General features: G+C 44.8%; 1 protein-coding gene and 1 pseudogene across 2 annotated transcripts in view; one reads left to right on the plus strand and one right to left on the minus strand.

Moving 5' to 3' along the window:
• The first annotated feature begins 7,426 nt into the window (after positions 1–7,426).
• The window catches only part of KIF5A (kinesin family member 5A), a 150,405-nt gene continuing 132,184 nt past the window's right edge, over positions 7,427–25,647 (plus strand). For both annotated transcript variants that reach the window (XM_083169389.1, XM_083169390.1), the window contains exon 1: positions 7,427–8,164. In XM_083169389.1, the coding sequence (XP_083025515.1) occupies positions 8,039–8,164 (126 nt within the window). In that variant the 5' untranslated portion in view covers positions 7,427–8,038. The remainder of the gene's footprint in view (positions 8,165–25,647) is intronic.
• On the minus strand, positions 21,594–21,712 carry LOC146061580 (5S ribosomal RNA; annotated as a pseudogene).

Raw genomic sequence — 25,647 nt, forward strand, 5'->3', positions numbered from 1 at the left:
AAGGGGTTCGAACGGTACGTTCTTACAAAAATCCCCTTTTCTCTTTCATCCAGTCCAGTGACACAGCTCCACCTTGGGACGTTCAGGAGCCGGTATTATAGGAGGGCACGCTCAGACCGCCAGTTCTCAACACTGCCCGTCCGAATGAGGCGTCCTCCAACGCAAACTCATGAAACCTGTAAAATTTGGTAAAGGTATGAACAGAGGACCAAGTGGCAGCCCTGCACAACTGCTCCGCTGTAGCCCCATGACGCACTGCCCAAGAGGAAGCTACTGACCTAGTGGTATGTGCATTAATCCTAGAGGGAACAGGTCTACCAACTTTGGTGTAAGCAAAGGCAATTACTGACCTAAGCCACCTGGCAATAGTCTGCTTAGAAGCAGGCCAACCTCGCTTATGCACATCAAACAGAACCAACAACAGATCTGTCTTGCGGATATCCTTTACCCTGTCCACGTAAATTCGCAAGGCGCAAACTACGTCTAACTTTCTCAATTTGTCCCTATTTTTGGCCCCTTCTGGAGGGGAAAATACCGGGAGGACAATCTCCTGGTTCAAATGAAAGGAGGAAACCACTTTTGGCAAAAACTTAGGTTCTGTTCTAAGCACAGCCCTATCCTCATACAAAAATTAAGTGTGGAGATTTACAGGACAACGCTCCCAACTCTGATACATGCCTAGCCGAAGCAATGGCCAACAAGAACGTAAGTTTCCAAGTCACATATTTCAGGTCGGCCGACCTTAGAGGTTCAAACGGAGAACTCTGAAACACAGATAAAACTAAAGATAAATCCCACGGCGCCACTGGCTGCCTGTAAGGTGGTTTTAACCTTGTTACACCCTGTAAAAAGGTCTGGACTTCAGGCAGAAAAGCAATTATTTTCTGGAAGAAAATGGATAAAGCAGAAAGTTGTACTTTCAAAGACTGCAGACTGAGTCCCGAAGAAAATCCATCCTGTAAGAACTCCAGCAATCTGGATACTCTGAATCTGGAGGTGTGTACCTTCTGACGCTCACACCACCTGATGTAGCTCTTCCACACTCTGTGATAATTTGCAGCTGAGACTGGCTTACGAGCCCTAAGCATAGTCTGAATCACTGCATCTGAGAGACCTTTCTTCCTCAATAAGGAGGTCTCAAAAGCCAAGCCGTCAAACTGAGCCGAGCGAGGCCCTGGTGAAGAAACGGCCCTTGTCTTAGCAGATCCTGACGTAGAGGAAGAGGCCAAGACTCCACTGATAACCTCAGAATGTCTGAGTACCACAATCTCTTGGGTCAGTTCGGTGCAATCAGAATTGCTTGCACCTGCTGTGACCTCACTCTCCGCAACACCCTCGGTATCATTGGAAACGGAGGGAAGACATAAACCAGGGGAAATGGCCACTGAACCGTCATGGCATCCACTGCCCAGGCGACTGGGTCCCTGATCCTGGAGCAGAACTTCGGAACCTGACAGTTGTTCCTGGATGCCATTAAGTCCACCTCTGGGAGCCCCCAGCGATGCACAAGCTCTTGGAATACCTCCGGATGCAGAGACCATTCCCCTTCCCGCAGGTCCTCCCTGCTGAGAAAGTCCGCTTCCACATTCCAGATCCCCGGAATGAAGACAGCAGATAGAACCGGAATGTTGCATTCTGCCCAGGTAAAGATCTTCGAGACTTCCCGCATAGAAATCCTGCTGCGAGTCCCGCCCTGATGATTCAAGTAAGCCACAGCCGTGGCGTTGTCTGACTGTATTCTTATCGGCAGGCCCTTCAAGCAATCCTTGGCCTGCAAAAGAGTCTTCCAGACAGCCCGCAGCTCCAGAATGTTTATTGGGAGTCTGGACTCCTGTTGCGACCAAAGGCCCTGCAACCGAAGATGAAGAGCAACTGCTCCCCAACCCCTGAGACTGGCATCGGTAGTTACTACCACCCAGTCCCAGGACCGAAGAGACCGCCCGAGCTGCAGAGTCTCTATGTCCATCCACCAGATTAAGGATTCCTTCGTTTCCGGGGAGAGAAGCAAACTTTCTTGCTTCATAGTTTTTGCATTCTCCGGCCAACAGGATAGAATGTTCCACTGAAAGGTTCTAGAATGAAACCTGGCAAAATTGCAGCGTTTCGAAGGTCACTACCATCTTGCCCAGCAGTCTCACCCCCTGCCAAACTGTGGGCCTCTGAGCCCTTAGTAAAAGAAGGACTAACTGGCGGATGTCCTTTGCTTTGGACTCTGGCAAGAAAACCCTGTGTAAATGGGTGTCTAGTATTACTCCCAGAAACAATAGCCTCTGAGACGGAATTAGATGGAATTTGGGTAGATTTAGTACCCAACCCATTTCCTGCAAGAACTGTGTTGCCACAGACAGATGTTCCAATAACTTGCTCTCTGACTCTGCTTTGAACAGCAGGTCGTCCAAGTAAGGGATAATCACAATCCCCTTGAGTCTTAGTGACGCAGCCATGACCGCCATCACCTTTGTGAAAACCCTTGGTGCTGTTGCCAGACCAAAGGGTAAGGCCTGGAACTGTAAATGGGTGTCCCCTATTGCAAAGCGCAGGAGGGGCTGATGCTCCTTGCCAATTGGTATGTGGAGATACGCATCCTGGATGTCCACTGATGCTAGAAATTCCCCTGGCTCTATGCTGCCAAGCACTGAGCGCAGGGACTCCATCCTGAAATGATCCACCCATAAGTGTTGGTTCAAGGATTTTAGATTTAGTATGGGTCTGACTGACCCTTCTGGCTTGGGTACTAAGAAAAGGATTGAATAAAACACTTTCTTGCGTTCCTCCTGAGGAACTGGGACCACAACTCCCTTTTTCCTGAGAGCCAAGGCCGCCTCCAACAGGAGTTTGCGTGCTCTGGCCTCCCTTGGTAAAGGGGTGGGCAAGAATCTCTTTGGAGGATTCCCCCTGAAATGTATCCAGTAGCCCGCTGTGACAATGGACAGAACCCACGGGTCAGATGTTGGAATATCCCACAAGTCCCCATACTGAAGGAGCCGACCCCCCACTCTGAGGCCAGAACGGGGAGCCTGTACCCTGTCATGCGGAGGATTTATCCTCTCCCTTGGACCCTTGCTTCTTACTGAAGGGACCAAATCTGGACTTGGTAGCTTTGCCTCTACCCGTCGGGAATCTACCTCTTCCTGCTTGACCCTTACCAGAGGCACCGCCACGAAAGGAGGAGCGAAAAGTAGGTTTAAAAACCCCAAACTTAGAGCCTGAGGGCTTAGCGGTGGTAGGAAGGAAAGTGCTCTTTCCTCCCGTGGCCTGTTTAATAATGGCTTCCAATTCAGAGCCAAAGAGAAGCTCCCCTTTAAACTCAAGAGCTTCCAGGGCCTTCTTGGAATCACTGTCAGCCTCCCAAGCTTTTAGCCAAAGAGCTCACCTGGCTGACACAGAAGTGGCGGAAACCTTTGACGCCATTTTAGCGCCCTACTCCCCAGCCTCAGAGATGTACTCTGTAGCACACCTGAGTTTTTCTGCTAGGATAAAAGCCTCAGAATCAGGCCGCAGCTGATCTCCCAGGGCCTCAGCCCATTTAATCAAAGCTTTAGCTACCCAAGCTGAGGCAATAATGGGGCAGAGTGTAAATCCAACTCCCTCAAATACAGCTTTTAGGCAACCTTCCACTTTTTTATTTACCGGATTCCTTAAATGCAGCAGACCCCTGTACTGGCAACGCTGTGGCCTTTGACAATCTCGCCACCGGCGCATCCACCAATGGGACTTTCTCCCACAATTTAACATGCTCTTCCGGCATGGGATACATGTTTGCATATCTCTTGGACATAGACACCTTTTTGTCAGGTGCTCTCCAAGCCTCCCCTAACAAAGAGACCATACCAGGGTCTGAGGGGAAAGTAACAGCTTCTCTGCGCATCCTTTTAAAAATGCATTGAGCCTGCACTCTATCCTCTTCTGACAAGTCTAAAGCCTGTCTAACAGCCAGTATAAGATCCTCAATGCCAGGGACAGAGATGTCAGCCTCTTCCCTATGATCAGCAGAATCATCTGCACACACACCATCATCATCTGAATCACCCAGCAAAGATGGTGCAGCAATCGGCTGCCTAGAGGAAGGACTATCAGGAGTTCTAGCAAACTTTTCCATGAGTGCATTCATTTTATGCACCCCCTGTGCTGTGTCCTGAATGACCCGCAACAACATGGGGTCCCCTTGTGCAGGGGCAATGGACCCCACCGAATTCTGGGAGGAAGTACTGGGACCAGGAGACCTCAAACTGTTCCTTTGCCTATTCAGTGCCTCCACCAGGGCATTCATAGACCTTCCCAATGACACAGCCCACGCTGGCTCGCGCTCAGTCTCTTGGGCAAGTGACCCCCCCAGGCACAGACTTACAAGCAGGGCAGGCCACCCCTTGGTCCATCTGTTCACATGAATAATTAACCCCGCAAATACTGCAGTTTAAAGACATGTCCAGCGCTCCCCCCCCCCTCCCCCCACAGCAACAGCATCATCATCACACGTGTCAGTCATGATTAACCCACGGTGCACAATGTCAAGCAAAAGTACCAAGCAGTGTAAACAGTGGTACTTATCTGTCTGTTAGCGCAGGGGTTCCCAATCTTTTTCTAATCACGGCTCCCTAGAGTATCAGAATTTTTCCAAGGCACCCCTAGGCCCCCAAAAATCTATATCAAATGAAGTAGATTGTGTTTATATGTGCTTCTTAGGTTCAGTTATGTGGTAAAGGGCAGGATTTGGTTCTGATTGGACACATTTTATGATTGGCAGCCACCAGCACTGGTTTTGTCCAGAAATAATTGATCATAAATAATTTGAATTGGTCATGGTCGACCAACCCGAGGCACACCTGCAAGTGTCCCGAGGCACCCCAGGGAGCCTAGGCGCACAGTTTGGGAACCACTGTGTTAGCTGTTTTCTGCGACTTTCCAAGCCTCAGCGGGGGCAGCGCTTCCAGGAGACGTCAGACTGTGTGCAGCAGCGTGACCAGACCAGCTTTCAGCTCACACTGTGTAGAGAAAATGGCGCCCGCACACAGAGAGGAAGGGACCAATTCCCTGCTTCAGCGGGGTAGGAAGCCTTAATTGGCACCTTTTACCCCCTTTAGCCGCTCCCCCAGTGTAGTCTTCTCACCTCCTAGTGCCTCCCCTTCTTTCTGGGATCACTTGGAGTCGTCCAGCAGCGCTGGACACCTGTAACAGTCTTCACTTCCCCAGAGGGATTTCAGACTGTAAACCCTTTCAAGATGGCGGGCGCCATCGCAGGAGTTCCTTCCCCCACAATCCCCTTCTGTAAGGAGCCGGTTCCGGAGCGCTCCTAGGGCCCAGGCAACCCCCAGCAGTGCTGGGATTAAGCGCTGTGCAGAGGGTGCAGACAGACACCCCTGCACACAGAGCGCTTATAGGACACGCTTCTATCAGCCTGTGCCACGTTTTCAGTGTGCTGCGCTTCTGCCAGAAGCCACACACTGGAAAAAACCTGCACTAACACTAAAGTTAATAAAATAATAAAATCCTCACTAACTAGTGAAAAAAGCCAAAGAAAAAAGCCGGCTGCAGCAGCAGCCTGTCAGCCAAGCACCCACTCCTGTGGGCACCTAAAACGAACTGGAGCATGCTGGGAATGCAGAAGGGGAGGAGCCTGCAGTCAGGGGAAAAGCTTCAGCTATAGGTGCCTGGCTCCTGCGGACCCTCCTACATCCCAAGGTGGAGCTGTGTCACCGGACTGGATGAAAGAGAAAAACCCCTGTGATATTCTGAAAACCACATTTTTGGGAATATTTCCGGATAAGGGTTACCCGACCTGTTTTTTTATTCCTATCTGTATTGTATCCTCTCCTTGTACACTGCACCTCCCAAGAGCTGAATCTTACATAAATAAGGCTGTTTTCCTAGACTGTAAGCTCCTTGGAGCAAAGCAATCTTCCCTCTTGTTCTCAAAGTCCTCTTCTTGCATTTCAATTATAGCTCTCTTAGGGGCCCATTTACTATTAAATATGAGTGACTAATACCCCAAAAACACCCGTTTCCGCATGTATCATGGAGAAACCGCTGCAGGAATTTCCGATCCCTGTAGCAATCCCTCCTGCCCCACAGCCAGCTGACTCCCCCATAGGTTTTTATGGGGATGCAATGTTGCCTGATGTATCAATATTGGGCAGCTTAGCAGTGGGTCCCTGGGCTACCACCATTCTCAATATCAGGCAGCTTAGCAGTGGGTCCCTGGGCTACCACCATTCTCAATATCAGGCAGCTTAGCAGTGGGTCCCTGGGCTACCACCATTCTGAGATGGAGGTAGTCCATGGGTTACAGACCACACTGCCGGCAGGGCAGTGCGGTCAGAGGGGGTGGTGGGTGGTCAGGGCTGACTGCGCATGTGCAGACTCCCCAGCACCTGGCATAGCAGACTACAGAAACGGGCTCCTTTCAGAGCCCATGTTCCTGTGTCTGGAGGCACATACATACATTCGGTAGAAAGGGTCACATATTGCAATGTGATCCTGGGCTGTAAATGCCACCCAGATTGCATTACAATACATATGCAATCCTTTATTAATGCGCCACTTTCTCACCTACCATCTATACCCGCATCTCTTCCCACTTGTACTCATTCATTTCTACCACTGACAACCTGCCGCTGGTAACATGCAGACTGCTCCTCTGCTTCCCTACATCTCAGCTGTGTTGTTTACTAAAGGCCCCCATACACTTGTGCGATTTGGCCACTTTTCACCCGATTCCGACAGATCGGGCCGGGAAATCGGGTGAAAATTGGACAAATCAGATGTGTTTAACATCCGATCCTATGCATGGTCCAGTGCAGCAGGGAATGGGGTTTCATGCGATAGATCACATGCAAAAATGAGCGCATTCAATGTATCACATGAGATCAAGTCCCAAGCGGCTCAAGGGGGATCGGCTGCGACTTCACCCCTTGGAGAAGTCACAGTAATGGATAGGGGTCTTAAGAATTGTGCTTCCAGGTGTTACCTGTGTACTTTATTTGTTCTTCAGTTACTGTTATGTTTAGTCCTGTGCACCCTGTATTGTTTTAATTTATGTGCCCTATGTTCGGAGCTGCGAAACACTCGTGATGCTTTAAATATAAAATGTACAAATAATAATGACAATTACTGTACTAAAATGCATGTATAGTACCTGATATTGTAAATATCACACAGGCTAGTGCTACTACACTAATCTGTGTTTAAGCCTGATATATGCACTTTTATTTTTATTCCTACAGAGCTCCGTTGTAAAATGAAAACCCTTGAAATCAGATATTTACTAATAAATGGCTAAAATAAAAATAATGAATGAACAGAAATGTCATTAAAGGAACAGTAGTAACATTTTATATCTAAGTATTCAACTTTAATTCCACCTTAACAGGCTGTGCCACCTTAAAAGCTGCAGATACGTGCTGTAGCACGCAATGATTAAGCAGTGATGTACCATAGGCTGCTGCAGCACAGACTGCAGGACAGACAGAGCTGGTGGTGGCTTCATCTCTGCAGCAGCAGCAGCAGCATCAGCATCTGACACCTCCATTGTTATACAAGTGCATTGGCTGGAGCAGGAGCCACACACATCTCCCCCATTGCCCAGCACAGGAGCCAAACGCATCCCCCCATTGCCCAGCACAGCTGACACACGCATCCCCCCATTGCCCAGCACAGCTGACACACACATCCCCCCATTGCCCAGCACAGGAGACACTCACATCCTCCCATTGCACAGAGGAGGCATACATTCCCATTGCACGAAGGAGGCACACGCATCTCCATTGCACGGAAGAAGAGGCAGAGGAACCCCTCCCCAGGTTACAGCACATGCAGATGAGCCCGCACAGCCGTACGATCACCGCAGCCAGCCTCTCACATCTGCAGCGCGTTTATCTCTCCATCTCCGGGGCATCAACCACTCCAGCCCGGCTGTGAGCACTGGATTAAGGGGCTGCCCTGCTCACTGTGACCCCCTGACCGCAGGAGTACCCCCGCTCACTACCTGCGCCCCTGTCAGCTACCGCAGCGGTCAGTGCCCGGAGCATCCTCACACCCGACCATGGCCGAGGCCAATGAGTGCAGCATCAAGGTCCTGTGCAGGTTTCGCCCTCTGAATCAGTCGGAGGTGCAGAGAGGGGACAAATACCTGCCCGTGTTCCAGGGCGATGACTCCGTGATCGTCGGGGTGAGTGACAGCCTGGGGGAGCTGGGATAAGGGGCCATAATATAACATATATATATATATATATATATATATATATTACCATATTACAAACATATTCTATAACATACACCCTCTATTCACATTGTGGCCTCTATACATTGTATATATGCTGTGTATTGTATAATTATATTCCCCCAAGATGTCCATAATAGTAATGGTGGCCCCTCCCTGTACTAGGGCAGCCGGTGTCCATTCTGTTCAGGGTGTGGCAGTCAGAGGCATTGCCTATCTTCTCTGCTTACTGTTATGTTGTTGTTCATGATGATGGCATACATGGTGTCACCCTGGCATCTCATCACACCCATACTCCCATAGGGGCTCTGCAATTCTCTCTGGGCTCATAGTGATATACATACAACAGCTGATCCGCTTACCACTGACACATGCAGGCATCATATTATTATATCTACTTACTGATGCTTAGATATATTTAACTTCACAGTAAATAAATGAAGCGTTGTACACACTAGGCAGGCGTGTATGATATGCTGTGCCATGTATTTTTCTGTGTAGAAAGAGTAAATGAAAGCAATATGTTTATTTATTGACCTTTATGTAACGTTACTTCATTTTGTGAACCTCTGAGGTGATATCTATCTATCTATCTATCTATCTATCTATCTATCTATCTATCTATCTATCTATCTATCTATCTATCTATATCATTGTATGTAACTATACTACTGTAGTCTATTAGTCCATCCTTTATATAAGTAGTAAAATGGCCTTCCATTGGGGATCACCCCCACCCCTTACCTCCGGCCTTTCTCTCAGGTTGTCTCCTTCCATTTCTTATTTTTCTGACTAGTCACTTTGGGGGAAATTTACTAAGATGGGAGTTCTATTTCACATGGGATGTTGCTGTGGGCAACCAATCAGAATCAAATTATTTATTTAGCACCTTCTTGAAGATAATAGATAGTATCCGATTGGTTACCCAAAGCAATATCCCATGTGAAATAGAACTCCCATCTTGGTAAACGTACCCCTTTGTGTAACTTCTTTGAAGCAGGTTGAGATCATTAAGGGAGTCATTAGTAATGGCCTCATCATGGGTCGTCTTGTAATTGTAGCGTCATTACTTACTAGCAATGTGTACCTGATGTAGGTCACTATGCTGCACACTGCATACTGTTGTACTGTGTGAATATGTGCCTTGTTTTCTGCATTCATTTGCATTGCTTTACTATTATTATTATTATTATTATTATTATTATGTATCATTTTCCTTCACATAGCATTATGGGACAGCTCTCCCTTCTGTCCTTTCCAGCGGTCATGAAGGCACTCTTTGGCAATGGGTCTTGGCTAAGTTTTCCTGGCACCTCCCAGTTATGCGCAGTAAAATATGGGACGTTTGCTTCCCTTTATAAGCAGTACTGTGCACAGGCTGATATTGCTGAGGCCTATTGCAGAGAATTGGGGGAGTATTGATAGTCTACATGAAAAGGTTATGATAAAGACAGCATGACCTGCCCAAGGTCACAGTCAAATGATGTTGGGTTTGGTTAATTACAGATGGTTATTTGCAAACAAACGCACTATTAGTAGTCCATGATGTCATTACGGGAATAACACACAATTTCAGCAGCCAATGCTTTGATTGTTGAGTTTACAGTCACCCTCAACATAACAAGCTGCACTGGGCAGGAAATGGTAGCCATGTGTATAATTGACAGGTTTTATTTTTACCCATAAAGTTCAGGTTACACTGTTGGCCTACCCCAAGGTTGCGTGCAAGTCTGCTTTTCATACACATCTTGATGAATTCAAGTGTTTTTGGGTTCCTGTAAATAATGGACAGCCAACACGCTATTGGTTCTCAAAGGCGGTCCTCAAGGAGTTTTTGGGATATCTCTGCTTGTGCAGAGATGATATAATCAAACTAACTGAGATACTAATTAAGTCACCTGTGCCTAAGCATGAATAGCCTATAAACCTGGACTGGACCTGGGAACAACTGCTATAGGCCATATTAAATTGTTAAGATTACTTATTGTGCTTGTTTTTGCTGACCCTAATGCCCTCTGTCCCCATAAGTATTACTTTGAGTGTATTTACTGTATGCTCACCACGGCAGGAGGTAGTGAGTGGAACTAATGTGCTCCAATACCATTTGCACCCATCAGCAGTATTGGACTTGGGGACATGCAGTGGTAGAGGCCCATGGGTGTGGCTAACCTCCAGAAGGAGGCTTGTCTAACCATTATATAAAAAATAATGCATTAAAGTGGAGTTGTTTTTCTTGAATGCATCAGTGGCGTAACAACAAATTTTGCCCCCCCTCGCCAGGAAAATTTCAGCACCCCCTCCCACCCCAGTTAAGACACAAGGAAGCGCTGCTGGGTTTGAAAACACTGGCCGCACGCTGATTGGCTGAGATTCAGCCAATCAGCGTGCAGCCAGTGTTTTCAAAGTCAGAATACCCGGCGTATAGTGCTAGTTATTTCCAAGTCAATGCAGGGATCTAACTTAATACACAGCGCTGCAGGGACCCCTCTGACCGCGGCTTGCAGACAGAGCCGCAGGTACCCCCGCACCGCACGGACCTTCCTGCCAGCTCCCCGCTGCACCCACAAGGAGTGGGTACCTGGGGGTGTAACAATAGCGCCCACAGACCCCCCTGGCACCCACACTTAGGGCCTTATTTTGGTTCATTCTTTCTGACAAAATCCTTCTTAGATGGACAAAACCATGTGCACTGCAGGGGGGGCAGATGTAACATGTGCAGAGAAAATTAGATTTGGGTGAGTAATTTTGTTTCTGTGCAGGGAAAATACTGACTGCTTTATTTTTACACTGCAATATAGATCTCACTTTGAAGTAAAACCCCACCCAAATCTAATTCTCTCTGCACAAGTAACACCTGCCCCACCTGCAGTGCACATGGTTTTGCCCATCTAAGAAGGATTTTGTCAGAAAGAATGAACCAAAATAAGGCCCTTAGTCAGCGCCTCCCCGCCATCGCAGGGGCTGCGGCGCTATAGTTACGCCACTGGAATGCAGTGGCTGACATTTTCATACTGTGCATGCTTACACAATAAATAATAATGTGTAAAGGTCTATGGGCCTGATTCAGGTTTGTTAGAAAAACAGAAACACACACACAACTGGGCAAAACCATGCTGCACTGCAGGTTGGGCAGGTGTAACATGTGCAGAGATTTAGATTTGGGTGAGGTGTGTTCAAGCTGAAATATGAGTTCAAGTATAAAAAATAAGCAGCCAAAAATAAAATAATAATTTACCCTGCACATAAAAAAAACCCCTGGCAAATCTAAATATATGTGCACATTTTATATCAGTCCCATCTGCGGTGGTTTTGCCCAGTTGCTTGCTTTTTTTATTTGCTAACAAAGCTGAGGCAGGCCCTATGTCGGGCATGGCCAAACTGTGGCCCTCCAGCGGCTGTGAAACTACACATCCCAGCATGCCTTGACATAGTTTTAGCATTCCCTAATACTATATCTGCTATCTGCTGCTCCCAGCCAGTGGTGTGTGTGTGAGGTCACATATATTTCATATGCATTACATTGTATCACATAACAAGTGCTACTAAATATATTTGTTAACACCAGTGGTAAATGACCTTTTAATGATTAATGATTATTTTTATTATTTTTTGTTTGTTTCTTTTTTTTTATGCTTCTTGGTCTTTCTGCTAAATATGTGTTTTTTTTCCAGTAAACTTAATGATGGAGGGTCATTAATTATAAAAACATGAGCATGTGGGGGACATAATTACTCATTTAAAATTGAATTACTCACACTGCCTAGGGCAGAGTCAACTCTAATTTTGACGTTATCTCTGGTAATTACAATTTCTAGTAACATTATGTGGATCCTAAAAATGGTGTGCATTCTTTGCAAGGTGAATAGTCCAAGAAACAGTACATTTAGAATATTGTCAGCGTTGTCAGCGTAGGCAATGGCAGCCCAGCGTAGTCAGTGTAGTGTCACCGTGGCAGCCCTGCGTAGTCAGTGTAGTGTCCCCGTCAGGCAGCGTAGTCACCATACTGTCCCCGCGAGCTGCAGCTCTGTCCCCGACGTCACTGGCAAGCCTAGTGAGAGCCTCTCACACAGCACCGGTAACTGCCAGATCTCCTGCGCTGGCGGACGCCGGCGGAGAGGCAATAATGCAGGTGCCGGCGGAGAGTCGCTCCATCTGCCCGAAGAGTGGCTAGCGCAGCGGAAAACGAGCCCGAAGCATGGCGACCGCAGCAAGCCCCGCGAGGGGAAACGGAATACATGTCAAGTAATCTGCGTCCCCGTGCGGGGCTCACTGTGCTCGCCATGCTTCGGGCTCGTTTTCCATGTTCCCTCGCGGGGCACGCTGCGCTCGCCACGCTTTGGGCTCGGAGGCTCGCTCAGCTCGCCACACTTTATAAAATCATCTTCATGCCGACGTGGATAGTGGGGGTATGAACAGGTCAGGAATACGCATACCACGTCCTCTCGCGGGGCTCGCTGTGCTCGCCACGCTTTGGGCTGACGTGGATAGTGGGGATGTCAGGAACACATTCACACCTGTCATGTCAGGCAGGTTAAAAATGGTCAATGGTTCCCACACAATGTAATAAGCGGTGACACAACACTGACTGGCTACACTAACTGCGTGACGCTGACTGACTATGCCAACTGCGCAGACACAAGCTGACTACACGCTGACTACGCTGGCTGCGGGAACACGATGCTGACGCTGACAGGGATGCTGATTACGCTGGCTGCGGGAACACGATGCTGATGCTGACAGGGACACTACGCTGACTACGTAAGTGAAGCCGTGAAACTACACAAGTACCAAATATTTAACCAATTTCAGCATTTGAAGCACGGGATGTGAAATAGTGTGCAGAGGATGGCAAATCAGGATTTGGGGCTTAGGGACATTGTCATCATTTATTTCTGTCATTGGGTACAGTACAATGGATTCTATGTACAGTACTGACAACTCAAATCAATGTCAATCAATCAAATACCCCCAATGCACTTCTTTAAAAAAACGAATAATAGAAATGTTAAAACAGTTGGGGTTATTCAGACCTGATCGCTGCTTTGCTGATTTTTGGAGCCCAGTGATCAGGTTTACGCCACCCAGATAGAGTGAAATCCCGCCCCGGCAAGACTCTGAAATGTTTAGCATTGCCTTAAAAAATCTGCTGGATCGGCGATTTGTTGCAAATCCATTCGCAAGCCGTACACCATGGAATGATTTTTCCAGTGTGCGCAGTCTGTACATAGCGCAGTTTGTGCATAGCGCAGGACTTTTCTTGATGGCTGCGATAGAAGCATTCTGATCGGGGACAGCGCTAATGTCACATCCCTTCCCCTCAACACTCCCAGAAAACTTGCGTATGGCCAGCGATCAAAAAAATAATTGCAGTATTTTATCGCAGGAAGGCCTTGCACATGCATAAGCTGCACGCATGCTCAGTCTATCAATTACCGGCCTGCAAATTTGCAGCTAAAGCATCAGGGTCAAAATAATCCCCTGTGCCAGATATTGTACAGTTTGGAAATCATTTATTTTCACAAAGCAATATACTTTTTTTTCAGTGTATCAAGGCCACTGCCAATGGGTTTACTGTATTTTCTATACTTCAGTAGGATTACAGCATCTTTTTATACTTCTCTGTAATGTCATTATTAGCATAATAAAGGGGCACATGCAGAGGATTTCAGCAAAAGCTTATACAGTAAGTAGCTTATTTTCAGGGACAGTTCTAAAAATTTGTCCTTGGTAAATGTATTTCTTCACATTGATAATCTACGCAGTACAATAAATGTTATTCTGGATATTTAATGTCATATTTTCAGAGCTGTAACTAGAGGTGCGCAAGCAGAACCGCATCCCAGGGTGCAAGGCTAATGGAAGCTGTACTAGGTTTGGATGGTGCCTGTAATGTCACCCTGCGACATTACATATCTGAGAGCTGACATACTTGTCTTCAGGATGTGCCGAACACTCTGCTTTCTGATCCTGGCGGCATCCCAGAACCCTCTCTGTCACATCATAATGTCACATGTATGAGGTTGGGGCCAACACTGGGCAAATTATTACCCCCTAGGAATCTGAATGTTGTTAGCTGTTCCTCTTTATTAATACATGAAATAATGAACCCAATTGCAGTAAATAATAAACAGACTTAAATTCTGCGAATTAAACTACTTATACAGAAATCTGGGAGACTCCCGAATCTTACTTGAGTCCTCCCGACTCCTGGGACAAAAGTTTTCCCCCCTGGATCCTGCATCCAGGGACTGACCAGTAGCCAGGAAGGACAGTGTAGCAACCAGGTGTCCTGCAGGTGCGGCTCTCTGTAAATTGGAGTAAATTCTCTGTGGAGGGAGAGACCATTTGCAGCAACTGTGTGTGAAATGGCAGAGCATACCCATCTCCGAGGCTTCTCTTACTGGTAGTAGCCAGTACTCCTTTAGATGCCAAATTACGACCTGAAAGTTCTTGAACCCAAGAGGACTTCCATTTCCTGCAGACGAGGCATCTTTGAGGGGGTTTTATATTGTCATCCTCTTTTGCATAGACATCAGTGACAGATGACAATGACAGAATATCAACAATAAGATGGATAATGCTGTAGAGACACAGAACAGGTATCGGATGTCCGTAGTTTGTTTCAGTGACGTGGGATCAGAGCATTGTGCCGGGCACACAAAGGCTGGACAGCAAGGAGTACATGATCAGCAGCAGGAAGGACTTATAATTGGAGTATCCAATCCAAGTGATGTTTTTGGACCCCTTGGTAGTTGTAATGAGCAGCTTCAGTCTTGTGGCTAGAACTGTGTGTTCTATGTTGTTGGTTTAGGTAAGATATGTCACAAATGTTTTATGTCCTTTTTTAATAATTGTTTAGGCAGCTGATCTATGTCAGACATTTATGTAGTAAAGCCCATGAAAGAGCAGGTATTTTCCGCTGTGTGTCATGGCATAGTACTGATCTAAGTTGTTATTATGATTGGCAATTGGTTCCCGGCGGTTTTGTTGTGATAACACTTGCTGACTCGATGACACACAATATCGTTCTGTGATTCACCAGTGTGAAAATATTGTAATATATAAACCGGAATATTAAATGAATATGTGTATGACTGAAAATCATAGGCAATTGCAGCAGATATGTTTTGTTTGTAATTAAAAATAGTTTAGTGTGATTCATATACATAAAGTTGAAATCCTTATGGTTTACTTAGTGTAGAATCCTGGCACACAAATAAATAATGATTCCATGGTTTGTATATAGAGCCATAGGGCAACACACAATAAATACACCCTGCTGCCTTGGTGGGGTAGAACATTGGCCATCTAGTAGTATTTCAAGCATTATTTCTCTCACTGTGGGCAGAGCCTAATAACTATGGGGTATATTCAACTGATGCCGAAACTGACGTCTTGCCGAAAAGACGGCAGTTTTCGACAAAAATAGATCGGAAGGGGTCCTGATATATTCAGTGCTGGCTGATTTTTTTCGGCAGGTCAGAATGTTCCGACCTGATGAAAACCAGGTGGATTCATGGAATAGCCGCTAATCCACCTGCTTTTGATGAAAACACAGCCAAGACCGAAAGGTTTTAACCATGTTCCCAGCAATCTCTTTCATGTCGGATTAAGGCATGGAGGACAGCGCCCTGTCCGCTGCCTCCCGTACCCTCCCTCCGTTTGCCATATCCACCCGCTGTACTCACCTGTCCTGCCACCGGGCTGGGTGAGAGCAGCTCACCCGGCCCGACCCGGCTCCTGCTGCCTCCCGCCACCGTGCTCACCCAGTCCCTATGCCGGCCGGGTGAGCATCAATCCGGATTTGGCTGCTGCATTGAATATTGGATGATGGATCCATTCCGTCAAAAGATTTTCGGAATGGATCCGGCATCCATTGAATATACCTCTATAATTCCTGGAGTCCTTCGCATTCTGAAACTTCTCCAAAAAGGAGATGGGCTCAGTGATCTAACAGCATCTGAATATGGTGGCGACAGTTTCCACAGCTACACTTGAAGAATTTAAATCCCAATACTAGTGAATGGGAAGGCACATTGGGACTGTGCTCATACAGACGCTTCTCTTTCCACATTGATAAATAAACCCCAGTATTCTTGGTTTTATATATCTTCCATACAGGTTTCAGTAGGTCAATGCACTTATTCATCTGCCTAATCTATAATTAAAATCATATGCTTTCTTTGATGGAAGCTTAATAACCTTTAAAAATACATTATTATTATTATTATTATTAATAATAATAATAAAATAAAGCATTTTTAAATAAAATAAAGCATTTTATGATTTGGATCATAACACCAATTAAATTGTAAATAAGAATTAATAGATCGGAAACAAACAGATATTTAACGGAACAAGCTATAGTTACATAAATCCCTGATACAACAAATATGTTAATAATTAATTAGTGAATTGAATGTAGCTCTGAAAGTCAATTATACATTGATTGATCTAAAAAGTATAGGAACAGAGAGTTAATATAGACTTAGCATAAATATTTCAGAGACTTTTTTCCAATGGCTTCTGGGATACTCACCAATAACAGTTTTGTTGATGCTCTGCAGATTTAAATGTCAGCATAACAGGAAGCCACAATAAATGACATTGAGGTTCCCTTGCCATGTGTCAACTGCAATATTTAACCTCTTTTATTCCTTTGCATATTGTTTAGGATTTTTTTTATGATAGATGCAAACATTCATGCACTATGTTATAACAATAATTATTTACTGTTAAAGCTACATACAGTATACTTGTAAAAGAAAATGTAAAGTGCTGGATTCAGTGTCTATTGCCAACAATAATGACAAGTTAATGTGGCAATTTACATATAAAATAACATGACAATTGTATTAATTAATATTATTGCCGCAGCAAAACAATTATAATATCACACTTGCATGAGTATGTGCAATAAAAGCTCATAAAAAAATAAAAAGAAGATATAAAATATATCAATAATATCTTACATTATCTGTTATTTGTCTGTTTGTTTGTGCAGTATGCATTCGGACATTGTTGGACCGATTTGGACGAAACCAGCGTGGGGTGGCTTGATTGGGTCCAGATTAGGGTCACGGCCACTAAGACCCCCAATCCTGATACCGTGGGGGTCCTGGGGGCCAAACAAAAAAGGGATCCCATCACTACAAAGAGTGGGTCAGGGAAGGAAGATACAGCAAAGTTGTATTACATAGAGAGGGTAGAGGACATGGGGTTTCAGAAAAAAAAATGTGGTCGGATCTGGGAGATGACCACAGAGAGGTTTATGCCTGGCAAACCATGGGCATGGAGAGCATGTTCAGAGAACTTCATTGGGGGATGCTTCACAGAGGGAAGGCAAATGGTCTTGGATGCCTATTGGAGTGGCCAGGACCTCTAACCAATGTCAAGCTGGTGTGCGCTGGGCAGATCTCTGGCCCGGGGTGTGTGTTCTGGGCCTCCCACTAGATGGATGTCAATGGAAATATCACAGATGGATGACAAATGGTCTGTCTGGGATGCCAAACTAAGTGCTTGGGTTCCTGGTGTGACTTCTACCCAAATATTGTAAATGCAAAAAATACCAAAAAATACAAAATACCAAAAATAAAACAAAAAATGGCCAAATTACAAAAATTTAAAGAAAATTGACAAAATGCTACAGATACAGAAAAATAGGCAAAGGCATTGCCCCCCCCCCCCCCCCAAAAAAAATACATTGAAAAAAATGTTTGTTGCTCAGAGAACGTCTGTAAATTATGGGTACAAGCGAAACCCCATCAACACAAATGACACTAGGCAGTCACCTCCTATTCTGTTGGAAGAGCTATCAAGAGAAGGATAAAGTTCAAGTAACGCTACAAAATGTCTCTACATGAAGATGCAAACAATCATTTTCCTAGATCCCTCTTAAAAATGTACTGCTAGAATATTGCCCTCAGCAGAACAATTACTCATCGTAGGTTCAGAGATTTCTCGTATTTTTGATGGCCTTAAAGCAGTTTCTCTCAACCCAAGACCTCCAACAGGCCATGTATTGAGAACACCTGTACTTCTATTTACTCTGCAACATTTAATGCATGTTGAAACAGTTTCCTTTGCCATTGGAAACATGGCAGAGCAATCTGTAGGGATAGGAAACACAATGCATTTTGTTTCCCTTATTTTGAACTGAGATTTTGATTGAAAAGTTTATTATTTAATAACTCTGACAAATTATTAAATGGAAAAATATTTCCTTGTCCCTCTAGTCACTCTTTGGATAAACAACTTACAGGGAGATAAATGAGCCCAGATCGCCTCCATATTGTGAGAGATTGCGGAATTTCTAGCTGCACCGATACACATCCATTACCTTTTCCCATAACATTAGTTTTTACAAGTATTCCCAATTTTTCGCTTCCAGGAATACATCAGTATAAAATATTACTGCACAGTGTACAGGAGCTAGTGAGAATTACCAGCACTGATTACACAAGGTGATGTATTGTTTTATAGACCTGCATACAATAGGAAGTTTATTAGTGGATAGATTTTTGTGCTGAACAATACAGTAAATTTAACATGGAAAATAAAACAAGGCTCCACTGAGCATCAGACAGGTCTGGAAGATGATAGCTACTGTATATTACTTCTCTCATGTTATTAGTGAGCATCTTGGCTGCTGTATATCTATAAATAGCATAAGGTTGGCTTCTTTTTATGATAAAGCTCTTGGTGTGTAGATGTGCAGAATGAAATTGGCGTTGTAATTGGTTGTTTTGTTTGGCATTTTGTGGCAAAACATCCTCCATCCAATCACAATGCATCACCACTGAGCTCCTTGAAAATGTGAAAATGTGAAAATGTGTTGGTCAAATCTGCCTGTGCTCCTTCACCTGGAACATTTGACCTGCTGGGAGTTCTCAAGGAGCCCATACACGCTGCGATGCGGGCTATGCGATGCGTGCTTTGAGGTGCGCGCTCCCGCAGCACCTCATCGCACAGTACAAAAAGTATGTGCTTGCATACTTTTTGTACGTAGCTGTCATCGCATCGCATTGCATGCACAACGCATGCACAGGGCATGCAATGCGATGTGATGTGTGCTAGTTAAGCACGGAACGCACGCCCGTATCGGGACGTGTATGGGCGGCATCAAAGCTGTCACACAGCCACCCACTAGCAGGAATACTATGGGAGATTTTAACAGAGACCTAATGCACCCCAGGCTGCGGCCTAGGAACACTTAGGGGTACCAACCCTTACACAGCAATACAACAAAATAAGTATTCCCCTCGGCGCCATCCACACAGATGGTATGTCCCGTTTTTCCTTGGATCCAGTTTCTCAGATCCATTTCACTCCAATCACAGTGCCCACAAAGAAAAGATGGATCAAGTTAATATTGAATATTAAGTTGACCAATAATGGAATGAGTATAATATATAGTCACCCATCACTTTTAAGTAGTAGCCTGTAGCATTTCTGTAAAGCCAAAGTATTTTGTGGAAGATGTCTCTCTTTATCCTGAAGAGGAGGGGGGAGGATTTGTAAATTCCTTTGGTATATTTGTGGCAAGGTGGCTTTCCTTTGTGGTGAGACGGCAGTAGGCTGTATGTTGTCAGCAGGTGGAATATGCCTGTCTCCCTCGATGCCGACTTGTCCAAAGGTCGCTCCCAGTAAGTGTTCCTGGTACCACAATGATTTGATAAAAACGGGGATTGGCTGGTGGGCTGTCAATTTCAGTGATGGTGCCTGGGGTCCAAATGGCTACAAGTAGGCACCTCTCCATAGACGCATTTTGCTGTGATAAACAGCTTTTTCAAGAAAAAGCTGTGTTTATCACAGCGAAACACGTCGGTCTGCCGCCTCACCAAAAAGGAAAGCCACCTTGCCACAAATATACCAAAGGAATTTACAAATCCTCCCCCCTCCTCTTCAGGATAAAGAGAGACATCTTCCACAAAATACTGGGACACTTTGGCTTTACAGAAACGCTACGGGCTACTACTTAAAAGTGATGGGTGACTATATATTATACTGAACCTAAGCACCTCTTTTTATGTCGATATTTTATTTGGTACTTATATATTAGTTGGGCGCCCACTAAGCTATTTGCTTAGTTTTCCGGGTCCCCGCGTGGGGCTCGCTACGCTTGCCACGCTTCGGGCTCGGTTGCTCGCTGCACTTGCCACACTATATAAAATCAACTCCCCGCCGACATGGATAGTGGGTGTATGAGTGTACTAACTATAGTGGGTGCCCAACTAACATATAAGTACCTTTTATTTTATCATTTGCTTTATTCGTAATATATGCATGTCATTTTTTACAATTGTTGTAAATTAAAGTTGTTCAATTTTTCTTTAAATTAGAAGTGCAGCATATCCTCTGTATTCCTTTTTTCTGTAATAGGAGACTGACAATCTCCCCCCTTTTTTGCTGCTGCTAGAGAGAGGCACTCCATTCTATATATAATAGACAATTTATGGTCTATTAATCTTCTTTTCTCTCCAATAATGGAATGAAACAGGTCGACACTCACCTCACATAAGCAGGTGACGTTCCCGTTAAGGTTTCTTTGTGTATGGTACCGTGAATAGCTGGGTGACACCTCCACCAGATAATGAATGAATATATGACACTCAGCCAAATGGGGTTCCCTACCCTATATTCCCATATAGGTATCTTTTTGTTCAGTCAGGCTCCTCAATGATTTTCCTGAAACCGGTTCCACAGGAAGAAGGACTTTCAAAGTCAGAAATGCGTTGGTGGTGGAGGACCTGGCTGATAGTTTGCTGCTGTACCCATTTTTCTTCTGGGACCGTTTCCCCCTCTGGACTCATTCCTAGTGAGGTTTCATGTGGAGGACGGATTGATCAACAGACATTCTATCAGCTTTTAAGTTTGTATTATGTCATTTTTACTGGTTTATTGTTCATGACCAATAAATACTTGTTGGAGCTTGTGGAACTGGTTTCAGGAAAATCATTGAGGAGCCTGACTGAAAAAAAGATACCTATATGGGAATAAAGGGACCCCCATTTGGGTGAGCTGTTTTGCTGCCAAAAGCAGATGGAATTTGGCATAAGCAGTGTGGTAAAGATTTAGTTTAGGGATGTAGGGGGAAATTTACTAAAGGAAATTTGTAAAAAATAGGTTTATTTGTATCCAGGAATACACTTATTTTTGACATTTACTATCCCGAAAATACGGCAATTCGTATTCGTATTGATAGCACATCAATACGAATACGAATTGCCGTATTTTCGGGATAGTAAATGTATTTTTTTTTACAAATTTCCTTTAGTAAATTTCCCCCATAGTGTCTGTTTGACCCCTTCCATTTCTCTCTACTAGTAATCCAATTTGAATAATTGGAGAAAAGAAGCATGTTCCAGTAATGTCAAAATTCCTACAGCACCTGGTGTTCCTATGTCGTCTCCCATGCAAGTACCTACCAGTCCCAACACTGCTTAGCTGCCAAGATCAGACGAGATTGGACCTATCCAGTGTGGTATTGCTGTAGGTGAAAAACAGACACTTTTTTTCCCTCTTCTACTTCTAAGTAATGGCCCCCATACATCAGCAATCACAATTAATGGTTTCCCAGATCCAGTGATTTTTTCCCCCAGATAAATGGTTTCTACAATCTATTTGACTTGCCCACACACTACAGATTTATTTCAGTGATTGGCAGATTTTCAAAATCAAAAGATTGCATCTTCATATCTGGAAAGTGCCCACACATCACCTCAATCGATTGTCATTTCAGCTGTCCCTTCTTTTCATAATATAAATAGAAGAAGAAGACGAGATGGGAACGCCCACACATATAAAAAAGAACCGCAGATAATACCAGATTATTAAACATGTTTAAAAATCTGATTCAGCAATCGATTGGCGATCCCTATTAATTTTTGATTGTGATCGCCAAAAGGGGGAGCCCACACATTAAAGATTAATTGTGACAATCATCTCTAGAACGGAGGATTGTCACAATTAATTGCTGATGTATGGGGCCCATAATCTACAGAAAAAGTTTCTGAACTGTATTTTTGGAGAGAAAAAAAATCATGTGTTGATAATATAAAAATAACTACAGGACCTGGTATTAGCAGGTGGTCTCAAATAATACTACTATGGCATGACCAGAAGGGCCCTTTAATGCACAAGGAGGCTAAGGAGTACATTTACTAAGATGGGAGTTCCATTGAAAATGGGTTGTTTCCCTAGCAACTAATCAACTATAGAAAGTGCTAAATAATTTAAAGTAGAATCTGATTGGTTGCTATGGGCAACATCCCATCTTCAATAGAACTCCCATCTTAGTAAATTTACCCCCAGTAAATTTAGCCAGCCGAAAAATCTGCAGTTTTCGCCTATTTTTAGGGTGAATTTGACTTGCCCTATTCAGTCTCCGTGGCAATTTTTTTGCTAGGTGAAAAATCTGGCATCGGTGGAAACCGCGTGGATCAGCAATTTTGACACAAATCCACGTGTTTTGGCATAGTCGTTGCTGCACATTTTTTAAAACGTTTTCACCCATACCGATTTAACCATAACAAAAAAAATAAGAAAAACGGAATGGGAGATCTCGCCCGTGATTGAATACTGATTGGCAAAACATTGCTGTTTTTTTTTCCTGGGGCTAAAAACTAGCATTGATTTAACCCTTTGCGTGGTGGGTTTTGCTGGGGCAGGGCAAACCTACCAGGGCAGGTTTGTCCTGCCCCATCAAAACCCACCACAGAGCATAGGCTCCCTCCCACCCACTTGTCCGGGCACCCCCCCCCCCCCTCACCTCCGCTCCAGCGTTTGTACGCCGGAGCTCCTCTGCCGCTGCTCCAGCGGTCAGTCAGCAGTGACCACAGATGGCAGGCTCGGGAGGACTTGGGCACCTGATTTCCTGAGCGCTCCTGAGTCCCCCGAGCCACCCCGAACATTCCCGTGTCTGCCGCCTGCTTCCTGCAAATAATGGTGGCGGGGCAGTGGCAGGGGAGCTCCGGCGTATGATCGCCAGAGTAGAGAGGTTAGGAGCAGAGATGGGAGGGGACGGGAGAGTGGTGGGGGGTGCCTGGACAGGTGATGCGCCAGTGGTGCACAGCTGCATGCACCACTGGCACACACCTTGATATTAGTGGGATGCCCGGAAAATTTCCGGGACAGCACGCTGCGGCAGCGCAGCTGAGCCCGTAAAATTCCAGGGCATACCACTCAAGTGGTTAATACCCCCCTAGATGTATATGAACACATCTGTAAAACCAGTGATAAGAGTAGAGAAGTGAGCCAGGTGGGAAGTGTGCCATGGCAACCAATCAGCTTTGAAATAACATTTATCAAGCGCATTTTATCAAGTTATATATAGCAGCTGATTGGTTGCCATGGCACACATCTCCACTGGCTTACTTATCAGTGTTTCTTACATCAACACCTGTGTGACAGATTTTACAGCCACCCACCAAGCACGGATTTTCCAATATTTGAGATGAAAATGGATGTTTCACCAAGCAAACCTTTGCCTGTTTGAAACCGGGCACATCAGCTAATTTATATGTACTACGGTTGAGTATCCTTTATCCAAAATGCTCGGGACCAGAATAATTTTGGATAATGGATTATTCTGTATTTCAGAATAATTTTGTATTTCAATGAGGTATCTTGAGGTATCTGGCATCTATGCACATCAAACACATGAAATGCACACAAATATATTTTATTTCTGCATAAAACAAGGTTTCAAAACATGAAACAAAGTTCAGACACTGAATTTGAATACCAAGCAATCATTGTCTTGCAGATATTTAGTGCCAGTTACATATCATGTACCCAGTAGTGCTGTTATAGATTTCTCCAGTAGTGCCAGTTACATACCATGTACCCAGTAGTGCTGTTATAGATTTCTCCGATAGTGCCTGTCACATACCATGTACCCAGTAGTGCTGTTATAGATTTCTCCAGTAGTGGTTTTAGCAAGATTTTTTTTATAATTTTACCACATAACTGACCCTAAGAATCGCATATAAACCCAATCTTATGAAAAAAAAATTGGCCTAGGGGTGCCATGAAAAAATTCTGATACTCTAGGGTGCCGTGATTCAAAAAAGATTGGAAACCCCTGCATTAACCTAAACCTACGGAAATTAGAGATAAAATAAAAAACTCTGTGAGGGCAACTGCAACTTCTGCCCTGACAAAACGTCACATTCTTGTCATACAATTGAAGTGGATCTAGACACAACCCTAACCCTCCCCGCTAGCTCATAACCCTAACCCATGTACCCTGCTGCCTAAACTTAACCCCGCTACCCCTCAGCCTAACTCTAGCCCCCTCTTGTAAGCGTCTAAATGTAACCCTTCCTCCCTGCAGCCTTACCCTAACACAAACATAACCCACCCACACACGCACAGCTTAAACCTAGACAGATGTCGACCTAACTGCATGTCAACCTAATGGTGTCGACCTAATGACTGTCTAACAACTTGCTGGTGACCAACTGATCCACACCCGTTCAGGATTACAGCTTCATCATCCTGATCCATTTTAAAGTTAAATATGTATTTAATTCTGCACTGGGATTTGAATAATCGTTTAAATGTAATTAATCTTCTGTTTAATTATTCTTAAATGTTGGTGTATTTTTGCAAATAATGAATGCACATAATCAAGACCCATTTTAGGCTTCCCGTTGGGTGCATTTAGATAATTCAGCGATATGTGTTTAGCAGTTTTCCACTGAGTACAGAATTATTGTCTAGACACTTTCTTCTTCCATGTTGTGATATTACTGTTTAGTGTGTGGGCCTGATTCGGCGTTGCCCCAGTTCTGAATGCAACTTGTTACCTTGTTGAAATGGGGCACTTGTGCACTGTAGCTGCATATCTTGGGTGTGTCGTATACAGAGCTGCGGGATAGTCCAATGTGAGGATATGCAGAGATTCGTCCTATGTCAGTCGCATATACTGCATCAGGAATGGTGTAAATACTGATGTTACTGAGGACTCGAAAAAACAAAGGTCTGGGACAGTGCGGGGCACAGATACACTGACTCAGGGTACAAACAGATCTTTGCACAGGATTTCTGGAAGTAGATAAAATTGTGAGTGGATTATGTGCCACTCAGATTCCTTTGTGTGGATATGATCAGTGTCGGACTGGGGCATCAGGGGAATGCTGTGGTAGGGGCCTATGTATAGGGGTGTAGTTAGGGAGGTTAATCCTGGGATCGGGATGGGCGGGATCCTGGGATTTTAGGCTAAAATTGTTGGGATTTGAATACCGGGATTGAAGCTTCCAATCCCATGATTCCGGGAATAGTACTCCCATACAAACATTCACTTTTTGTTTAAAGCCGGGCAGCACTGAGCACCATAGAATATAGCTGAGACACTGCCCGGCTGACTGCTCCTTATCCCCGGTGCTGCTGTTGGGGAGTCGGGACAGTGTGCTGTTCTGACAGGTATG

The sequence above is a fragment of the Crinia signifera genome, chromosome 2 (assembly GCF_055691185.1).
Source record: "Crinia signifera chromosome 2, ASM5569118v1, whole genome shotgun sequence".
NCBI classification, from domain to species: Eukaryota; Metazoa; Chordata; class Amphibia; order Anura; family Myobatrachidae; genus Crinia; species Crinia signifera.